The sequence below is a fragment of the Zalophus californianus genome, chromosome 11, assembly GCF_009762305.2.
Source record: "Zalophus californianus isolate mZalCal1 chromosome 11, mZalCal1.pri.v2, whole genome shotgun sequence".
Lineage (NCBI taxonomy): Eukaryota > Metazoa > Chordata > Mammalia > Carnivora > Otariidae > Zalophus > Zalophus californianus.
In genome coordinates, this window is record NC_045605.1 from 68,720,228 (window position 1) to 68,742,179 (window position 21,952).

At 36.7% G+C, this 21,952-nt stretch overlaps 1 protein-coding gene across 4 annotated transcripts in view; it reads left to right on the plus strand.

Annotated features, from left to right (window-relative positions):
- The window catches only part of FAR1 (fatty acyl-CoA reductase 1), a 67,065-nt gene that overhangs the window by 16,656 nt on the left and 28,457 nt on the right, over window positions 1-21,952 (plus strand). For all 4 annotated transcript variants that reach the window (XM_027578700.2, XM_027578699.2, XM_027578703.2 and 1 more), the window contains exons 2-3: window positions 15,924-16,119; window positions 19,747-19,922. In XM_027578700.2, coding sequence (XP_027434501.1) covers window positions 15,931-16,119; window positions 19,747-19,922 — 365 coding nt within the window. In that variant the 5' untranslated portion in view covers window positions 15,924-15,930. The remainder of the gene's footprint in view (window positions 1-15,923; window positions 16,120-19,746; window positions 19,923-21,952) is intronic.

Below are 21,952 nucleotides of genomic sequence, written 5' to 3' on the forward strand. Positions count from 1 at the left end.
ACAGCTCAATCCATAACAGGCCTCAAGGGAGATTTGTATAATTATGTTTTAACCATTTATAAATCTTTATTCCAGAGTACATGTGAATGGGATTTTTCATCAGTACCCATGAAGTCTGTTCTCTGTATGTTAAGTCCCCCTTCCTTCCGGCATGCATACATAATACACATGAAATTTGATGGTAGTTTTTAACTGTTTAGGCTCATTGACCCCTTTGAGAATCTGATAAAAGCAGTGGATTCTTTTCCTAGAAAAATGTGCAGATGTATGCGTGGGACTGTTTATTTGTGCACATACATAAACAGCCACACAACAGTATTTTGCTTGAAACTTTAACATGTTCTTGAACCTCCACCCGTATCCTCCTACCCCCAAAGCCTGTTCATGAACTTATGGATTAGAGAGTTAATTAATTTCGATTGGTTAGAGATACCTAATCCCTATTTCCCCTTTACTGGAAAAACAGAAGGGAAAAGGAGGAAGCAAAGGTGTATGTGTAGGGTGTATAGGATCCCCTCACGGTCATTGCGGCTGCATGTGGCTTTCTGGGGGATTTTCATGTTTATGTGATATTTATCATGTGCTTAGTCTCTTTTCCCCTCACTCCTGCTCCCCATCCCCATATTTAACCTTTAGCTAAATAAAATTGTAAATAATACACTTTTCAGTAGAGAAGAATAATCTAGGTTCTTTTAGATCTATACCAGTATATAAACAGACTTTTATATCTTGCTATGTGTTGGATTAGCTCATGACCTTTTTAAATTCTGTGTTATTAAAAAAAAACTTTTTAAGATTTATTTTTTTATTTGAGAGAGAGAGATTGAGCGTGTGAGCGCATAGTGGGGAGAGGCAGAGGGAGAGAGGAACTCAAGCAGACTCTGTGCTGAGCATGGAGCTGACACTGGGTTCTGATCTCACAATCCTGAGATCACGATCTGAGTCGAAACCAAGAGTCACCTGAGCTGAAACCAAGAGTCAGATGTTCAAGTGACTGCGCCACTCAGGTGCCCCAATTCTGTGTTATTTTTTGATTATTATATCAAAATTATTTTGAAAAAGCTAGTGGTCTAGGATTTCTGAGTCTGTGACAAATATATTTTGTGCTCCTCTTCCCTTGTCACCCTTTCTCCAAAATAATACTGCCCAAACCTCACCCCTGAACATCTTAATGGGCTTTCCTTTTAAAAATACAGATTTTTTTTTTACATACCTTGAAACAGGCTATAGGTTATGTTTTGATTTTGCATTTAGCCACTGGCGTATTTATATTTCTGAAGGCTGACATTCATGTGTTGGTTTGTTTTTGAAGGTATTATATCAAACAAGTATTTACTGTTTTACAGTGATATGCATGGTAAGTCTAGTAGTAGTGAAATCACATGAATTTTCATACCAGACTGGTGTCCCAAAGATGCCTTTCGCATTTGTGTTCACTTTTCGGAATATGAAATATTAGAAATCATTATTTAGAATATGGGTTAGCAAACTATGGCTTTCACACTGCCTTTCTCCTTTTGTGAATGAAATTTTTTTGGAACACATCCATACCCATTCGTTTACTTAATTATTTATGGCTGATTTTGTGCCCCAAATGGCAGAATTGAATAGTTGATATAAAGATTGTATGGCCTACAGAATTGAAAATATTTACTACCTAACCCTTTACAGAAAACCTTTGCTAACTGTTGGTTTAGAATATTTTGTAATTCCTCCCTTTTAAGGATATTTAAAATTTTTTTCTTACTTTTCAGTGATGGAATCTGAAGGCTATTAAAAGACCCATCTAGCTCAACTTTTTATCTGGTGCTGGAATTTCCTTAGGTACTCCTACCTGGTGGTCATCCAGTGAGACAGAAATGGCATTGGATGTGCTTGTGTTAAACACAGAAGAATGACCTCTGAATGGGAGTCAGTGACTGACTTAATCTTAATAATCTTAATCTTTGTCCATTGGTCATTGTCCATTGGGTCTCCCTTCTGTCCCCATTGGTAGGTTTTGACTTTGGCTTTGTTTACATGGTAAAGGCACAGAGGAGCCAGATTTTAAGAGGAAGACAACTAAATGGACCCTACTTCAAGATACAGCTGTTAAGTGGTGGAAATTTATAGGAAAGTGGATTGAATAGTTTGACATTAACTTGAGACTTTCATATTCAGTGCTTAGTTGCCCTAAATAAATTTGTAACTGCTAAAACATAGAACTAAGTCCTTACAAATAAAGATTTGTCAGATTTTACAATTTATGTTAAAATTGCTGGTGCAGAAAGAAACATATATAGGTAGAACAAGTCTAGACTTCACACTACAGAACTGTATTTGGTAATTCTCTGTACTTGACTACTTAGTGAACATGGTGAACATAGGTGATCTCTCAGGAGATGGAAGAGAGGGGCATCTGATCCCAAGGTCAACATTATCTGAAGGGGGAATGTATTTGTCACATTCCATTCTTGAAATCCAGCCTTTTAGAGTCTTGTTCTTCAACAGTTTCATAGTTATCATCTGGTTTTTAATCTAATAGGTTTTTCCATCTAATAAAGAAAAGGGATGAAAATGTAAGTAATAAAGATCAGCAGAAAAAAGATGATACCCTTTTTTTTCCTTAACACTACTCTTTTATTTTTACTTTTAAAAAGTTTGTCAGGTGCAACTCACTCTCTGTCTCTCTGTCTCTGTCTCCCTGTCTCTGTCTGTCTTTCTCTCTTGCCCACTCTCATATCTTGAGAGTGTACTTTTTGCTTTAATAAACCTTCCCGCTTGTGTTGCTCAAAAAAAAAAATTGTCAAACTTTTTTCTAAATGAAAATGAGTTGGTAAATAGAAGACAAAATATAGTGGAGACTGGCTAAATGAGAGGAAAATTCGTGCTTTCAGATATTTTTTTGGTACCCTCTGACTTTTCTATTTTATAAAAAATGTTTTAAAAATATATAACACATAGTACATAATTTAAAAATGCACAGAAGGATATGTAAAGTAAATCCTCATCATCTCTCTTGCCCACTTGTTGAGTTCTCCCTCCCAGAGGTAACCATCATTACCAATTTTTTGGGTTTTCTTGCCACAGTAATCTATTTATAAGCATGTGCATACTTTTTTCCATTCCTCTTTTCACAAAAGTTGGTGTATCATACGGTATATTACTTCTTGACTTTTAAAATTTATCATGAATGCTATTGCATATCAATATACATATGTTGAACTACTTCATTCCTTTTTTTTATTATTTATTTATTTATTTTTAAAGCTTTTATTTATTTAACAGAGAGAGACACAGCAAGAGAGGGAACACAAGCAGGGGGAGTGGGAGAGGGAGAAGCGGGCTTCCCGCTGAGCAGGGATCCCGATGCGGGGCTCGATCCCAGGACTCCAGGATCATGACCTGAGCCAAAGGCAGATGCTTAATGACTGAGCCACCCAGGTGCCCCTCATTCCTTTTTTAGATGCAGAGTATGCCATTTTAGTAATATACCACTTTGTTGGCTCAGTCACCTGTTGGTGGACATTTAGGTTTTCAGTCTTTTGCTATCAGTGTTACATTAAATACATCATTTCACACACTTGTAAGAATAACTGCAGGATAAATTTTTAGAAATAGAATGACAGGGTCAAAGGGAATGAACATTTAAAATTTGATAGATACTGTCAGATTCCCACCCTATCCCCATAGTTTGTACTAATTACCAGCAATATAAGAGTCTGTTACATGTGTAAACTCTGATTATAAACTTTTTGGTCTTTGTAAGTCTCATAAGTGAAAAAATAAGTCTTGTAGTTTTAATTTACATTTTTCAGAATGAGTAAAATTTAGCCTTAGTTACACGTGGAACATCACATTTTATGTTAAAGACCATGGATATATAATATAAAGATGTACATGTATGCACTTGAAAGTAGGGGAATAATCTATTTTTTTTTAAAGATTTTATTTATTTATCTGACAGAGACACAGTGAGAGAGGGAACACAAGCAGGGGGTAGTTGGAGAGGGAGAAGCAGTCTTCCTGCCGAGCAGGGAGCCCCATGTGGGGCTCAATCCCAGGACCCTGGGACCATGACCTGAGCCGAAGGCAGACGCTTAATGACTGAGCCACCCAGGCGCCCCAGAAAGTGGGGGAATAATCTTGATATTTTCTTTGTTCCTTTTCATTTGCCTTGTTAAATAAAACAGATTATTACAGGTTATTAAATAGTGTTGGCACTTAGGATCACGGTGTTTAGTATAGTCTTATCACTTAGAGTGTGTAGTTCCTGCATCACTTAGGAACCGTTAGCAATGAAGAATCTTAGGCTCATCCCAAACCTGTTGGATCAGAATCTGTGTGTTAACAAGGTCTCCAGGTCATTTGTGTGCACATTAAAGTTAGGGAAACACCTATAGAGGGATTTATCTGGTCTAAAAATAAGGCTGTAGCCTCCCAAAGAGGGTATTCAAATTATTAACCTTTTGGCTATTGTCGGGGGGGCGGGGCAGTGGCTCATGAACTTGGTTCTAAATTGGACTGGTAAAAATATTTGAGGTGTGGAATTTTGTGCCTTGAGGAACTGGAGTAGGTGTCTTTGGATACAGCTTTATTTATCACTAGAATGTTTCATTTCCATAGGGTCCAGAATTTATTTAAGATTGAAATAGAATTTCCAAATAGAAGCTCTAGGTTTAGGGACAGATTCTGGGGATAGGGAACTTGTAAGAGCTAGGCAGACTATGAGAGTTCATCCAGGAGGAACAGGCAGCATTATGGCTTAGTGGGAACACAGTATGACCCAGGAACTGGAACAGAAACTCAGGATCTTGGTCTAGGCCAGGGGTCTATAAATTTTCTGTTAGGGGATAGACAGTAAATATTTTAGGCTTTGTGGGCCATAACGTCTCTGTTGTGAGTACTTAGCTCACTGTTTAAGTATAAAAGCAAGTATGGGTATTTCACAAGGCAGGGTGTTGCTGTGTTCCAACAAAATTTTATTTAAGAAGAGGGAATTAGGAGAGATTTGACTCTGGGGCAATAGTTTGCCACCCTCTGGTCTAGACTCATACTATGAGAATAGGGAATTAACGGCAACTTTTTGAAAGGTGGATGTCTCAGAAGCTCATCTACCAAATAATAGAAATCCAGATTTAAGGCAGCAGATATTCTATACATCCCACATTGCTGGTGAAATCAGGTTTCTGAAAGCTCTGCCAGGGTTTTTCTCCCTTAATAGTGCAGTAGCTTGGGTGGGGCATTTAGGTTGAAGTTCTTCATTCCCTGAGGTGGACAGGTATTATGTTCTAAAGGTTAGGGTTAAAGATTTTTTTAAATCCCTGCCTGTTATTTCTTCCATTTTACCTTGAAAATGGGCTAGGCAGTGTTTCTCAAAGTTTGGATTCCAGTCAGCCTACCTTAAATCAACTGTGATTCCTGAATTTGGAAAGGGCTCTTGTGGAACTATTTAAAACTGTAAAAATGTAATTGTGTGTCTAGTCTTTTGTGTATTACATTTAATCGTCACACAAATGCTATGAAGCGAAGAGGGGTTTGGGTATGCTATGTGTATTTCAGAGATGAGAAAACCAAAGAACCAAATAGGTAAGTGAGTTCACCCCCAAGATAAATGGGTGTACCTGGATTCCAGCCCAGCCCTACTAGACTCAGAGCTCAAGGGTTCCTACCATATCATGGCATCAGGTTATATGAAAGGCTTGTTTCCACAAAGGGCCTATGTTATTTAGCAGGAAACAGTTTATAGCAGGGTCTGATTTCATACAGTACTGAAAATGGGTTCACTGGTTCACTAGAGATTTCGTTTCCTACTTATGTCGTGGAGGAAACACTTTTCTTTTACCCTCTAAGTTCTATGACTGGTGTCTGCTAATTAAACTGACAAAAGACAGATTAACAGGAGGAAAGGGGTGTGTGTATGTGTGTATATACACACACTTTTTTTTTTATGTGCGCTAGGGTTTTCATGTCACAGAAAAGACATGAAAACCCAAAGAGAGGTGGTTAAGACTTGAAAGCTTATATACCATATTAACAAAGGGTTATAAATTATGAATTGATGGGTGGGAGAGGAGGGTGGGTGAAATAGGTGATGGGAATTAAAGAGTACACTTACAATGAGCACTGAGCAATGTATAAAATTCTTGAATCACTGTGTTGTACACCTGAAACTAATATAACACTATGTTAACTATACTGGAATTAAAATAAAAAACAATTTAAAAATAAAGTTAATTAAAAATGCAAAAAAAATTATGGAGAAGTGGCTAGACAAAGGAAAAGGAGTTTGGGCTTCTAGTAGCAGTAAATCGTAAGAAGGTAAATACATGGGAAAAGTCACAGAAGATAGGGGTTATTTTAATAAGGTTTGTTGTGCAGACTCATCTCAGTGCTACCTTTATTTACATCATCTTCTTGGCCATAAAACTCCCCCAGAGTCCTCATTATGGCAGTCCTCATTTCTCAAAAGTTCCTGTTTTTAGTCAGGTGGGGGAAGCTCAGGGAAGACTTCTTTCTGCGTCTGTTAAATCTCTATTGCCTTTAGCTCAAAGTAAATCCATAAGGTGTATATTCTGATTCGCCACGCTCCCTCACACAACATTTTCTGTTTTTCACAGTTACATACTGTACATGTTTTCAAAATTCAGTGATCCTTAGGATTATTTTGCTATAGATATTTGTAGAAACATGTTTGAATTTGTTATTTAGCTTAAGCAAGACCTCAGAGCTTCTTGTCTTCCACCCTTATTACTACCTCTCCTGACCTGGGTTTTTTATTTCTAACATTCCAATGGATGATTCTATCTAGGTAAGGTCTTTCAGTGGATTGGGTGGAGCAGAGTTGGAAATAAATCCACTAACCTTTGATAAGCTCATATTCTTAACCTGAGGATAATGTCTTTTTTATTCAGACTGATAGTGACAATAATTAAGCCCCAACTAGACGGTCTTTGAGACAAGTTCTGTTTGACAGTAGACCTCTTCTGCTCTCTCTTTGTTGGCTGCCTCTGGAAATGGCCCTCAGGGAAGTCCTGGTAAAATCTTAATTGCCTTTAAATTTTAATTGTTTAAGAGTCTACCTGAACCAGTTAATAGTTACAGTTCTATTCTGTGTTGCTAGTTAGGCCCATCGACTCTTATTGTGGCATAATGTGGAATTTTAAGGATTCTTCAGCCAGAATTTGCCTTATTTTATATGTTAAAATTTCTGTGAAGCAGATTTTTGTCTATTATATGCCAAGAAGGCCCTGTAGTGAAGAATGCTATTCTGTTTCCTCCTGTAGGGAATTGTACAAAATGAAACAGACCTTCAAGACCATCTTTTCCAATCTCTTCACTTTCTCTAAATTTCTCTTCCAGTGCTTGCATTCAGTCCTTATCCATGAGTTGATGCCTTTACCTCACCTCAAAGGACAGGTAGAAACCTTATTCCCCCTGCCCCCAAAATGTGGGATTTACTTTGAAGATATTGGTTCAAATTTGGCTTTGCCCATAGGTGTGCTGAGTGACCTAAGGCAGGAAGATTATTAAAGAGACTTGGGAAACTGTATCTGAAAGCGTGAGAGATACGGGTTTTTTGTGCTTAATAGATTTTCCTTTTCCTTTTTTCCCTTTGTTAGTATTTTTTCTCATCACTGGGAATCTTCTGTAAAACTTGGCTTCAAATCTTTAGAATTGCCTCTTATTCCTTCCTCCTACCATGCCCTACTCTCCACATTAATTGTTCACATTTGTCTTTCTGCTTAGCAAGTGTCTGAAACAACTAGTTGTCAGAGTATTAAGTTTTAATTAAAGTTGTTTCTAGCTCTAATACAGAGAAAGGAATCCCCATTTCTTGGCACTTTAAGAGCTGCTTTTTTTTCCCTTTGCTAGATTTTTTCTAGTTTTCTGGTTATTTTACTGCCCCAATCTCTTACTTTAATAGCTTTATCTATCGAAAGAACTCTTTAAAAAATAAAAAAGTTGAAATGGGAGAGAGAGGACTGGTCTTTACTCATTTATCTTAACTAAGCTTCTAAAACTTAGTTTCTAAAACTAATTCAGACAAGATGATTAGCCTTCCACTAATACTAGGACATTTATTATGAGAGTATAGTTGTTTTACAAAGGTGCAGTTATATTGACCGAGTGACTGCTATTTTGGAAGTTCTTTGTGGTTTCTCCATTTGTGGCCATTTCAGGCTCTTTTTCTCCTTAAAACCTACTGCATGTTCTCTTTTTTACAGATAAGGAAACAGGTTCAGAGTAGTAGTTTAAGATTTATCTTAGGATCTCCAGCTTCAAAGTGGCAGCATCTGGACTTGAAGTGAGTGAATGTAGGAAGTGAGTGAACTGTATCCCCATTTAAGTACATTTGTAATATGTTTTCTTTTTTTTTTTTTTAAGATTTTATTTATTTATTTGACAGAGAGAGAGACAGAGCACAAGCAGGGGATGTGGCAGGCAGAGGGAGAGGGAGAAGCAGGCTCCCCACAGAGCAGGGAGCCCGTTGTGGGACTTGATCCCAGGACCCTGGGATCATGACCTGAGTCAAAGGCAGACGCTTAACCGACTGAGCCACCCAGGCGCCCTGTAATATGTTTTCTTAATATAAATATAAATATAAATGCATAATGTAAAACCACTCTAGCAAGAAAATCTTAAAGTAATAGTGATATCTAGTACCCAGCATTTTTACTGGTCTTTTAAAAGAGTTCTGCCTCTTTAACTTTGGAACCATAAGAGAGGATATTTTTTTTTTAATTGAAGTATAGTAGACACACAATGTTACATTAGTTTCAGATGTACAACATACTAATGCAACAAATATATATGTTATGCTTTGCTCACCACAAGTGTAGCCATCAACTGTCACCATACAACTCTATTATAATACAATTGACTGAATTCTTTATGCTGTACCTTTCATCCCTGTGACTTACTCATTCCATGACTGGAAGCCTCCACCTCTCACTCTCCTTCACCCATTTTTGCCTATTTGCCTGCCCCTCTTCTCTGGCAACCACTAATCTTTTTCCGTATTTATGGGTCTGTTTCTACTTCTTGTTTATTCATTTGTTTTGTTTTTTAGATTTCACATATGAGCGATAGCATATGGTATTTGTCTTTTTCTGTCTGACTCATTTCACTTAGCATGATACTCTCTAGGTCCATCTTTGTTGTCCCAGATGCCAAGGTCTCATTTTTTTTTATGTTGAGTAATATTCCATGCTGTGTATATATATGTATGTATATGTGTGTGTGTGTGTGTGTGTGTGTGTGTTCACCACATCTTCTTTACCCATTCATCTATGGAGACTTAGATTGCTTCCATATCTTGGCTACTGTGAATAATGCTGCAGTGAACATAGGAGTGCATATCTTTTTGAATTAGTGTTTTTGTTTTCTTTGGGTAAATGCACAGTAGTGGAATTACTGAATCATAGGGTAATTATGTTTTTAATTTTTCTTTTTTTTTCTAAATTTTTTTTAAAGATTTTATTTATTTGAGAGAGGGAATGAGATAGAGCATGAGAGGGGGGAGGGTCAGAGGGAGAAGCAGACTCCCTGCTGAGCAGGGAGTCCGATGTGGGACTCGATCCTGGGACTCCAGGATCATGACCTGAGCCGAAGGCAGTCACCCAACCAACTGAGCCACCCAGGCGCCCTATGTTTTTAATTTTTCAAGGACCCTCCCTACTGTTTTCCACAGTGGCTGCGCCAATTTACATTCCCTTCAGCTGTGCAAGAGGGATCCTTTTTCTCCAAATCCTCACCAGCATTGTTATTTTTTGTCTTTTTGATACTAATTGTTCTGACAGGTATGAGGGGATATCTCATTGTGGCTTTGATTTGCATTTCCTTGATAATTTGTGATGTTGAGCATCTTTTCATGTGCCTCTTCGCCATCTGTATGTCTTTTTTGGAGAAATGTCTGTTCAGGTCCTCTGCCCATTTTGAATCGGATTATTTGTGGTTTTTGGTGTTGAATTTTATAAGTTCTTTATGTATTTTGGATATATCATTTGCAAGTGTCTTCTCCCATTCAGTAGGTTGCCTTTTCATTTTATTGATGGTTTCCTTTGCTGTCCAAAAGCTTTTTATTTTGGCATACTCTCAGTACTTCATTTTTGCTTTTGTTTCCCTTGCCTGAGGAGACAGGTAGAAAAATATTGCTAAGGCTGAAGTCAAAGAGATTACTGCCTGTGTTTTCTTCTAGGAGTTTTATGGTTTCAGGTTTCCATTTAGGTTGTTAATCTGTTTTGAGTTTAGTTTTGTGTATGGTGTTAAGAAAGTGGTCCAGTTTCCCAACACCATTTGTTGAAGAAACTGTCTTTTACCCATTGTATATTCTTGCTTTCTTTGTCATAGATTAATAGACCATATAAGCATGGGTTTATTTCTGAGCTCTATTCTGTTGCATTAATCTATGTGTCTCCTTTTGTGTCAGTACCATACTGTTTTGATTACTGCAGCTTTGTAGTGTGTCCTAAAATCTGTGATTGTGATACCTCCAACTTTGTTCTTCTTTCTCAAGATTGCTTTGGCTTATTCAGGGTCTTTTGTGGTTCCATACAAATTTTAGTATTCTAGTTCTGTGAGGACAAGGTATTTTTTTGAAGAAAATACTCAGCTGCCACTGTTAAGTGATGTTTTCTATAAGGCAGCTCAAGAACAGTAAAAATAAATATGAATCACATTTCATAGCCCTTCCGCCCCAGCACACAGGAATGATAATGCCGCTGTTTTTCCTCAGTATTGCAATGCTGCAGCTACTTTTCAGCAGATAACAGGAGCTTTAGATATCTTGCTGTGGAGTAGAATCACACAATCAGAATTAAAACATCATGCTCTAGAAGGATTGGCAGCATTTTCTTTCCTGGCTTCCGTCTTTCTAGTAGCTTCTGGCCTCATTGGCAGGACCTATGTGGAAGATGTGACAGGTCTGGACTTGAAAGAAATTCTTATTTATGCTGGCTTCGCCATTAAATTAGTAGGGTGAAATAAATGTATTGGTGGATGGGGGGAATCAAGAATACCTAGACACAGAGTTTAAAAATACTTAGTGCCTGTGAAGTTTTTGGTAGCATTGTGATAAAGTGGGAGACTTGTGGGAATTCTTCCATGAAGAAAACCATGTAAGTCATATGTAAATAGCTTTGGGCTAGTTACCTGAACCTGGTAAGAAGCAGTTTCGTTCTTCAACCTTCTTAGCAAACAGCCTTTATATTGCTAAGCTTGAGGAGACAGAATTAAGTTTGATAAAAATTTTCTGCTGTTTGGTGTTAACAGATTTGCTGTTTAGGCTTTAGAGGGAAGTTGTCTCTGTAGATGAGAGAAGAAAGTATGTAGTTAGTTTAGGGTTGAGCCAATCATATATTGAGGCTGTAAATCCTCAATTATTAAAGAGAAAACTGCCTGGTATCTTTTTCTGTTTTAAATGCATATGTACACCTGTGGCAAACTTTCTTGTGGCTGATATCTCGTAGGTGCTTAATAATATTTATTGAATAAACTCTTACATATGAAAAAAATGAAGCTTAGAGAATCAGATGACTTGTTCTAGGTCATGTTCTCAGTACACTGTGGTTAACATGTAATTAGCATATAATTGTTATTCATACCTACCAGATTTGTTAGGTATGTTGATGCACAGTTTCTTCATATCTCCCCTATGAGGTTATTAACATTTTAACTTTATAATACCCTATTGTTTTAATTAGGCTTTTGGTCACTGAAATCTTGAAATAGTCTCACTTAGACTGGAAGCTGGTTATAACTAGAGTAACCGTATAATTTATTGTGCATACTGAAAGACTTCAGAGGGCTCTACTCAAACTTAAGTTGGGATAGCATGTATAAACCAGTTTGTTCCAGGCAAACCAGGACATGTAGTCACACGATGTTTTTATTTTCTAAAGTAAATTTTTTATTGGTCTGTAGCATGCATTCAGAAAGTCCTAACCAGTATCCCAGAAGCCTCCCTCACACTCCCTTCTGGTCACTACTTCTTTGCAAGATAACCATTGTTCTGACTTTTAACTGATGAGTTTTGCCTGTTTTTGAACTTTATGTAAATGACACTATATAGTATATACTTTGTGTGTCTGGCCTCTGGCTCAGTGTTCTCATGTGAGCCCCATGCATGTTGTCTGTGGTGATTGTTCCTTCATTTCATGATTGTTCATTCATTTTCTTTTCTGGTTGGCACTTCTTGTGTCCTGTTTAATAAATGTTTGCCTACCCCAAGATGGTGGAGATGTTCTCTGTCATCCTCTAGATATGTAATTATTTTACCTTTCACATTTAAGTGTACAGTCTATCTAGAATTCATTTTTGTGTGTGGTATGAGGTAGCAGTCAGGATTCATTTTATATAGGGATAGTGAATTGACTGCAGTATTCTATATTTGTTCCAAAAACCCATTCTTGTAGCTTTATAATATATCTTGTTATACAGTTATGAATTTCTCCGGCTTTGTTGTTCTTAGTGCTTGTCTTGGCTATTCTTGTCCCTTTCTGTTTCTATAACATTTTAGAATCTTAGTTTCCATCCACATGTAAAACAACTTAGAATTTGATTGGGATTGTATTGAATCTAAGGAGGGTGAGCTGACATTGTATAAAGACGTCTTCTAATCTAGCAATGTACATTGTATATCTATTTATTTAGGTATTGTTTAATTTCTCTCTTTCTCTCAGTTTTAATTTCTCTCAGTTTAATTTCTCTATTTTGTAGTTTTCAGAAGAGCGGTCTCAAATATCTTTTAGTTTATTTCTAACTTTTGGTAGTTTAAAAAAACATTATTGAGGTAAAATTTTTACAATATATTAATCATTTGATTTTTTAATTTTTTGTTTTTTGGAAGATTTTATTTATTTATTTGTCAGAGAAAGAAAGAGCGCAAGCAGGCAGAGCAGCAGGCAGAGAGAGAGGCAGAAGCAGACTCTGCTGAGCAGGGAGCCTGATACGGGAGTTGATCCAGGACCCTGGGATCATGACCTGAGCTTAAGGCAGTCGCTTAACCGACTGAGCCACCCAGGCATCCCTGTATTAACCATTTTATTTTATTTATTTATTTATTTATTTATTTATTTATTTTAAATTTTGTTTATTTGAGAGGGATTGAGAGACAGCATGAGAGTGGGGTGAGGGTCAGAGGGAGAAGCAGACTCCCCACTGAGCAGGAAGTCCAATGTGGGGCTCGATCTGGGACTCTGGAATCATGACCGGAGCCCAAGGCAGACGCTTAACCAACTGAGCCACCCAGGCGCACCTAGCAGTTTCTCTTCATTGCCCACTGTCCCTACCCCTCAGCCCCTGCCAACCACCAATCTGCATTCTGTCTCTGTGGATTGATTTATTCTGGATATTTCTATACAGGAAATCAATGGAGTATGTGATGTATCTGGCTTATTTCACTTAGTATGTTTTTGAAGTTCATTCCCCTAGTGTAGTATCAGTTCTTCCTTCCTTTTTATGGCTGAATAGTATTTTGTTGTAGGTGTATGCTCTAATTTGTTTATCCATTTATCTGTTGATGGACCTTTTGAGCTATTTGTACTATTCGGCTGTTGCAAACAGTGCTGCTGTAAACATGCATGTACATGTACTTGTTTGAGTACCTGTTGGCAGTTTTTTGGGGGTATATACCTAGGAGTGGAATTGCAAGGTCGTATAATTCTGTGTTTAACTTTTTAAGACACCACCACTGTTCCCCACAGCAGCTGAACCATTTTACATTCCCACAAGCAATGTGCATGGGTTCAGTTTCTCTATGTCCTTATCAATACTAGCTATTTTCCATAGTGTTTTGGTGTTTTGGATGGTGTGATAAGTGGTATAGTTTTGTTGTTGTTGTTGTTGTTACTTGATTTTCTGTGTTGCTGATATAGAGAAATACATTTGCTTTTTTCCATATAAACCTTGTATTTAGTGACCTTTTTAAATTCACTTAATTTTAATAGTTTATGTATTTATTGGATTTTCTTGTTCATCTGAATTTCTAATTTTCACATGCTTTCTTATTCTTCTGTTTCTTTTTCATAGTAGTTTGTTTATTTTATGGATGCAATATTCTTGTGAATGGCTTGAAGAATTTCTATTAGAATTTAAATTCTCTTTAAATTTTTTATTACCTTCATTTCCTTTGTGGTTGATTCTGTTGCTTTTTATTTTGGTCCTTCTTAATTTTGTTAAGCATTTCTTAAATATCTGGTGATCCTTGGTTATCTATTCATATTTTTGAAGGAGCAGGATGATTGGTTTTGGTGGTTCATACTGGCTTCCTCTCAGTTTTTTGAGGTCTGTTTTTCCAAAAGAGCTTTTCTCTAAAGGAGATTATTGATGGAGAGTTCTGCGTGAGTTTGTCTTAAGGGCCAACAGCAGTCAGATAGGCTTAGAACCTAAAATTTATTCTGAGGCTCAAGTGCTGTGAGACTTTTTTCCTTTTGGTTGCTTTAGTTTCCTCTCCTGATTCTCCACCTCCCCCATCAAAATTTGTGGATGTTAAGGAGCAATGTCAGGTTCAGCCCTACTTCACTTTTGTTCCTAGCACCCATGCTGGATGTTCTCAGCAGATCTGAATACTAAGTCTTGGGAGCTCAAGTTTTTTTTTTTTTTTTTTTTTTTAAGATTTATTTATTTGAGAGAGCGAGAATGAGAGAGAGAGAGAGAGTACATGAGAGGGGAGAGGGTCAGAGGGAGAAGCAGACTCCCTGCTGAGCAGGGAGCCCAATGCGGGACTCGATCCTGGGACTCCAGGATCATGACCTGAGCCAAAGGCAGTCACTTAACCAACTGAGCCACCCAGGTGCCCCTTCCCTATGCTTTAATTCAGCTTGATCCTGAGCTTTGTTCAGGGGGTTGGGATATCTCTTGCCTTCGTATAAGTCCTTTCCTACGCTTGCTTTGCTTGGATTGCTATTTCTTCTGCTATGTTTAGTTTAGTCTTGGCTGTTTCTTCTAGAAATACTTTCCTTCTTTCCTTCCTTCCTTCCCTACTTTCTGCTTGTTAATGGGTCTATTTCTTATCTTCAGATTGTTCTGAATTAATTATTTTTATCATTATGAAAAATTTGGACATAAAACACATGTATCTACCTCCTAGCATAAAGAAAATGTAAATACAATTGAAGTTGAAAGCTCTTCTCTGATTGTATTGCACTCCCTCTCAAACATCTATTAATATTATTGTGTGTGTGCATTTCTAAACAATAGAGAGCATTGTTTTGAATGCGTTTGAGCATTGAAGAGCGACATACTGCATGAATCCTTCTGCATCTTGTTTTTTTTCCATTCATCATGGTTCTTTTGTTTATTTGTTCTCTTAGGATACTATCTTTTCTGCTGTTTTAGTAGAATTTGAACAGGGAGGATAAGTCAACCCATGTATTCCTTTCTGTGACTTTTTTAAAAGGGAGATTTAAGCACCTTTTGGATATATTGTCACTCTAGACATGGAAAAGAAAGGACTTGGTGTTACCTCTTCTTGTTCCAACTGGTGATGATGGGTGAATATGATACGTCACCATGTTATATAAGCTAGGCAATTGAGTCTTGCTGCTGACCTCTATTTGGTGTTATAAATCCTTTTGGAGACAGAAATAGGATTCATTTGAGTGTAGGGTTTAACAGAGGTTTAAATGAAGATTTGGGTTCTTATTGCTGGAAGGAATTTTTAGAGGTCATTTAGTACAAACTATACTAAAGAAGCCAGAGGTGGTGAGTGATTTGTCTGAGGTGATCCAGGGGGAAAACACAGGGATCAGAAGCCAACTTTGCAGTTCGTTGTTCTTTCCATCTTACTACAGTGGACCAAAGGTTAAAGTCCCCTTTTGTTAACATTCGACTTTAAGTTTTGCCTATCCTTTAAAATATTTATTTCGATACCAAGAGATTTTTAGTACATAAGAATTAACATAAATCTTTGAACTGATGTTTATTTGCTGTGTTTTCCTTAGGATCAGAATGGTTTCAATCCCAGAATACTATGAAGGCAAGAATGTCCTCCTCACTGGAGCTACCGGTTTCCTAGGGAAGGTACTTCTGGAAAAGTTGCTGAGGTCTTGTCCTAAGGTGAATTCAGTGTATGTTTTGGTGAGGCAGAAAGCTGGACAGACACCCCAGGAGCGAGTAGAAGAAGTTATTAGTGGCAAGGTAAGTGGGGGGAAAATGATCATTTGGAGGAAAGAAAAGAGTGTGTGTTTGTTTGTATAACTATTGTAATCATCAACAGCTCAGTTTATTTCTTTGGTGTCCTGAAAAAAGTTAGTGAAAAAAAAAATCCTACAGGATGGCAATAAACTGGATATGACTTGTGCTTAGAAGGAGAAAAAAAGCTTTCCTCTGTGATGGGCAAAATTCTATAACAAGTTCTAAAATACCTATATGTTAGATATTTACTGTGTTTTTAGAATATTTGAGACCTATTGTAATTACTAGGTATTTTAGATAGTATTCAGGATAATAAGTAATTAAGAGGTAGTTCTACCTAGTACCTACTATGCTGTGAAACACTGTCCTTTGATAACAGTTAAAAATTTGTAAGCACTGATTGCTCCCCACAACAGTGTTAGGAAGTAGCAAAGTCACATATTCCCATTTGACAAATAAGAACATGATGACAGAGGGGTCATTTAGAATGCAAGAATAGGTCATGCATTTTGAAGCTTTAGAAAAATATATTGATAAGAAAAAATGGAAATGAGCTGGAGTAAAATTATCTCACAATCGTAAGCTTTGAATTCTCTCAGATTGAATGAATTTATCTGACAGTCATTGGCAGTAAGTTTAGTATAGTAGCTATGTAATTTTTTAGTTATTAGGTAGTGTCTAGTACCTTTTAATCACTTGTAATTAGTATGTTTTAATCTCCCTCCCAACGACTCCCTCCTCTAGTAAGAGGTTATTTATTGTTACTCATTTTTTATATTTCAGAAAACATTTACTGTGCATACTCAGTGCTGGGCACTTGACTTGATGTAGGGGGTTGAATTCAGGGATAAATAAGATAGAATCCTTGCCTTAATGGGCTAGAGAGTTTTTAAGAGGGAAAAGGGAAGAAAGAAGGAGTATAGAAGTGTCAAGAGAGACTGGATAGGAGCAATTACTGATGTTAAAGTCTTGGCTGGAATTGAGAGCCTGAGTAAAATGTCAAAGATTTGGGCATCTCCTATGGGGTCTCCAGGGCAGTGGGTCTGAAAACTTTTCCTCCACAATAAGTCTAATATGTAAAGAAAAAGAATGCCTTACACTTAAAGCCTGAAATTTTATTGAACTTTTGTAATTTAGCCTAATTATAAATTATATGGAGTTTAGATGCCAGAAGCTCCTCCCACCTGGCCCCGCCTCCCAGTTGTGACAACCCAAAATGTCTCCAGACATCACCAGATGTTCCCTTGGGGGTGAAATTTCCCCAAGGTGAGAACCACTGATAAACGTCTCCAGGAAAAGAAACTCCATTAATATGGTGGCGGATTGAACTAAAATAATTGACCACGGAATAAATTCTGGAAAGGGAATAAAGCATATCAAAGAGGCCATTAGTGAACATAATAAAGTAGGAACTGGTGGGGTGCCCATGGATTAAAAGCACTGGAAGAGAGGTAGTGTTGAATAAAGAGACGGTGGCTAGAGAAGGGAAGAGTATCAGGTCTGAGATGTAACTTGCAAAGCAGCATGACCCTCTCTTGGTGGTGGGAGATACCTGATACGAAGGGGAGTTAAAGGTTATTGGCAGTGTGGGAGAATGAAAAGTGTGAGTTCAAGGTATTAAAAGTACTTTTCTGGTCATTCCTCAGGTTGCTTTTTTTTCCTGCCCACCCTTTAAACGTTGACATTCTTCAGAGTTCTGTCCTAGGCCTTGATCTCTTCTTACTAGATCCCAGGGTGATGACTCAGCACCCTCTGTTTTATGTGAGACAAATGGTTGTATTTTGATAGATTTGGAAAAAGCTTCATCTAGTCTGGACCAAGGGTGCTCATCACTGCTGCTACCTGGGTGATCTTCTCTTCCCAGGGCTCTCTGTACGTAGTTAGTAAAATTTGTATGGGTAGTCTGGCTCTTCTCTTCCCTGAACTTCAGGCCCGCAGATCCAGTTACCTCTACCAGATGTGTGTTCTCGGTGTCCCACGGGCCCTTTACACCCAGCATTCAAAAAACTGAACTTGTGTCTCTGTAACTGTACTTTGTTCTCTTCCCAGGTTTTCCACCTAATGAGTTTATTCACTTAACAAATGTTTATCATGTCTACATCTTGCCGGGTACTCAGCTGTTTAGGACCTGTGTGCTTATTAGCAAAATAGATGTGGTCCCTGTCCTTGTGGAGTTCACATTTCCTTATCCTTCCTATTCAATCATTGGCCAAGTCTTACTGAATTATTTTAACTCCCCAAATGTTAACGCGCTCTCAGTTCTAGGTGGTTATACATGCGGCTTTCTCTGCCTGGGACACTGTCGTTCTATTTTATAATTTCTGGTCCTTCCCCAGCTGGGTTAGTTGTTTCTCCTGTAGTCTCATAGCGCTGTAGTATTACCCCTATTTTATTACCTTTAATATAGTATTTTAATTGTGTTTACTTATCTGGCTTTTCCTATCATATTCTAAGTAGCTTTCGGGAAAGATTGTTGCTTTGTTTTCTCAGTATCTAGAAGGTGCCTGGCTCATCTGAAATGCTTAGTAGATATTTAATAATTAATATAAGAACACATTAATATTGAAATCACTAGGTAACAGTAATGGAAGGGAACACTGTTATATCCATTTAGGAAGTGAAAGCGAGCATTATGTAAGGTGTATAGATTTTCTTCCCAGATTGAGAATCTCTGCTTAAACTACAAGTATGGATTTAAATGAATTGGAGAGTCAAAGTGTAATAGAGCAGTGTTCTGGAGATAGCATCAGTATTTCTTTATAAAATCTGGGATGAAAAATTAAATTTGACTCACAATCGAATGTGCCTTTACGCTGTAATCACCTTGGGATCTAACTGATTCTTTAGTTAATTTATTTCTTCCAGGATACTTAAGGAATATTGAATTTTAGGGTTAGAATCCTGTATATATGATATTTCTCGTTTGTCCAAATTCTGATCTGCGTATTTGCTTACCAACTTTTTTTCCCTTCAACATATTTTTTTCCCTTTAAAAATTTTGTAGGTTTTACAGATTTAATATAGACCATGAATAATGGTATTTTACTGTAATCTGTAACAGAATAAAACCAAAATAAAATGAAGTGATAAATTAAGATCTGGATTTTAGAAATCTGAATGATCATTTTAAAACATTGTCCTGATGTCTATACTGCTTAAGTCTATTCTGAGGGACGGTGCAATACAATCTAGTCAGCAAAGGCATGGGCAGTTCAAATTTTAACTCTGCAAACTACCAGCTCTGTGTCCTTGTCAAGTTACTTAACCTCTGTGTCTCAGATTTCTCATCTGTAGAATGGGGATAATAAGTGGGTATCACAGGGTGTTTTCTGTACAGAATGATAGTTAAGAATAGCAATTTTAGGATTAACATAGTTGAAGTTTTCGGAATAGCGATCCTTGGTGGGGTGCTAATGGGTTTTAGAAAGTTGAAAAATACTGGGATGGGAGGGATGGGGTGGCTGGGTGATGGACACTGGGGAGGGTATGTACTATGGTGAGTGCTGTGAATTGTGTAAGACTGATGAATCACAGACCTGTGCCCCGAAACAAATAATACTTTATATGTTAATTAAAAAAAAAAAGAAAGTTGAAAAATACTGCTCTAACATATTTTATCCCCTTGGATAGCTCTTTGACAGATTAAGAGATGAAAATCCAGATTTTAGAGAGAAAGTTATAGCAATCAACAGTGAACTCACCCAACCAAAACTGGCTCTTAGTGAAGAAGATGAAGAGATCATCATAGATTCTATCAATATTATATTCCACTGTGCAGCTACAGTGAGGTTTAATGAAAATTTAAGGTAAGTAAAGGTATTTATATGATATTTGAACTTCAGCATAGTTTAAAAATTTGAATTCTTTTTAGTCAAATTGTTTTGAAAGTGATTTGAAACGGTTTGCCCTATGTTAATTGTAGCTTTCAGTGTCTTAAAGAGTGTTAAGAGAATTTTCCTCTTCTTGTTAGCAGTTTAGAAACATTGGACAGCTAATCTGTATATTAGAAGAAGTTGCCTTGAATTTAACTGTAAGGCAGGGAAGTATAGAGTGAAGAAAGAGAAATTTACCTTCAGTAGGTGTGTCAGTCCTAACAGCTAATAGGGTTTGTTTCCTCTTCCCTCCATTCTTTCAGAAGCCTGTATCTCAATGGCTTTATTTTTCTACTCTGCACATATCCATCTGAAAATTAGAAAAAAAAATTGAACTCAGGTTTTGCAGAGTAAGATAGAATGGCTTATAAATTTAAGTTATACCTTCTTTTTGTTTTAAAACTTCGTAGCAGTATTAGGGACAGGCAACAGTGGATATAAGTTTAATTAGAAAAATAATTTGAAAAAGAGAAAAATAATTTGGACTTCTGTCAAATGCCTGTTTCAAGAAAAAAATAACATTTTAAATGTTTACTATTTTTTTAAAAAATCTCACAAATATGCATTTCAAATAATGGTGCTTAATTCAGAGGATTCTTTTTGATGATACGTTCAAAAATACTGTTTTTTAATGTTAATCTAATTGTATAGTCTTATGCCAGTTAAAATGGTGCAGACTTTTGTAGGTTTTACAATTACTTGAAGCCCTTCTTAAAATGTTTTTCAGTTAAATTTTGTTTATAAAGGGTTTTGAGATCATTTCCCATAAAGTCTTTAATATAGAAGTATAAATCTTAATTGACATTATATAATGTGTGACAGTTCAGCACCAAAGCATTACAATAAGTTTTGCCTATATTCCAGGTGAGAACACTGTGATAGTCACTTACATTTCTTTAATAGTACTTTATAGTTTTCAGGGTAAATTTTCTCATTCATTATTTTATTCCATGCTAATGTTAACCACTGTACTATTGTGGGCAAGTCCATTTTATACTTGAGGAACCTGAGGCAGCACTGTGTGCTGGACAGGACATGAGCTTTGGAATTACATACCTTAGCTCTAACTTTGACTTTATCATTTATTATCTGGTGATAATGATTTATTTTTTAGTTGTTTCTATACAGCCATTATGTGTTCATGATTGAAAAGTGACAAAAGAATCTTAGTAGAGCTATAGTAGAATTTCACTTTCATAAAAGGTGTGTGTACATATATATGTATTTATATATATATCTTTTGATACTTGGCACTTATTATCTTTGGATAGTGTGATAACAGGCAGGTTTTTAGTATTAAATAGTAATCTAACAGATATTTCTCCCCATAGTTCTAGCTTTCATTGTTTTTCATAACCAAAAGGAAATTCACACAGCCTTATGAAACTGTTTTCAAGAAAAAAAGGTATATATTTACCGGATAATTGTGGTATAGTCCTCATTAACTCAAAGGGGAAGTTAGATGCTTTTAAAGGGGAAATTGCTTTGCAAACAGACATTAATTAGGGTGAAACTCCTCAAAGTAACCTTTATGAGAATGACCAAAGTGCAGTCCTTTCAGGGAACCTTTTCTCTCTTTTCTCCTTGAGGTAAGCAAGTCTACCATTAATGAAAGGGAAATCTTTTCGCTATTCTTTCATCTTTTACTAGCGATCTCATAGTGCAAGGAAGATATATAGATGAATAATAAAATTTATTGCCTTGTCAAGGCATCTGTATTTACTGACCTAACCTGAGTCAATTACATTGAAATTATTGTTTCCTGTGAAGCAGTTTTAATGTATATTAATGTGTAAGTGGTGATATTGCAACATTAGATTTGGGCCGGAGATTCTAAAATAGTGTAGGTTGGCATGTAATAACTGCTTAAAAAACACTCTTTATAATCATTTTTAACTTTAACTGCCACAAATAAAAAATGGCACAAAGACTTTCTTGCCAGGGCAAAAAAATAATCCAGATTT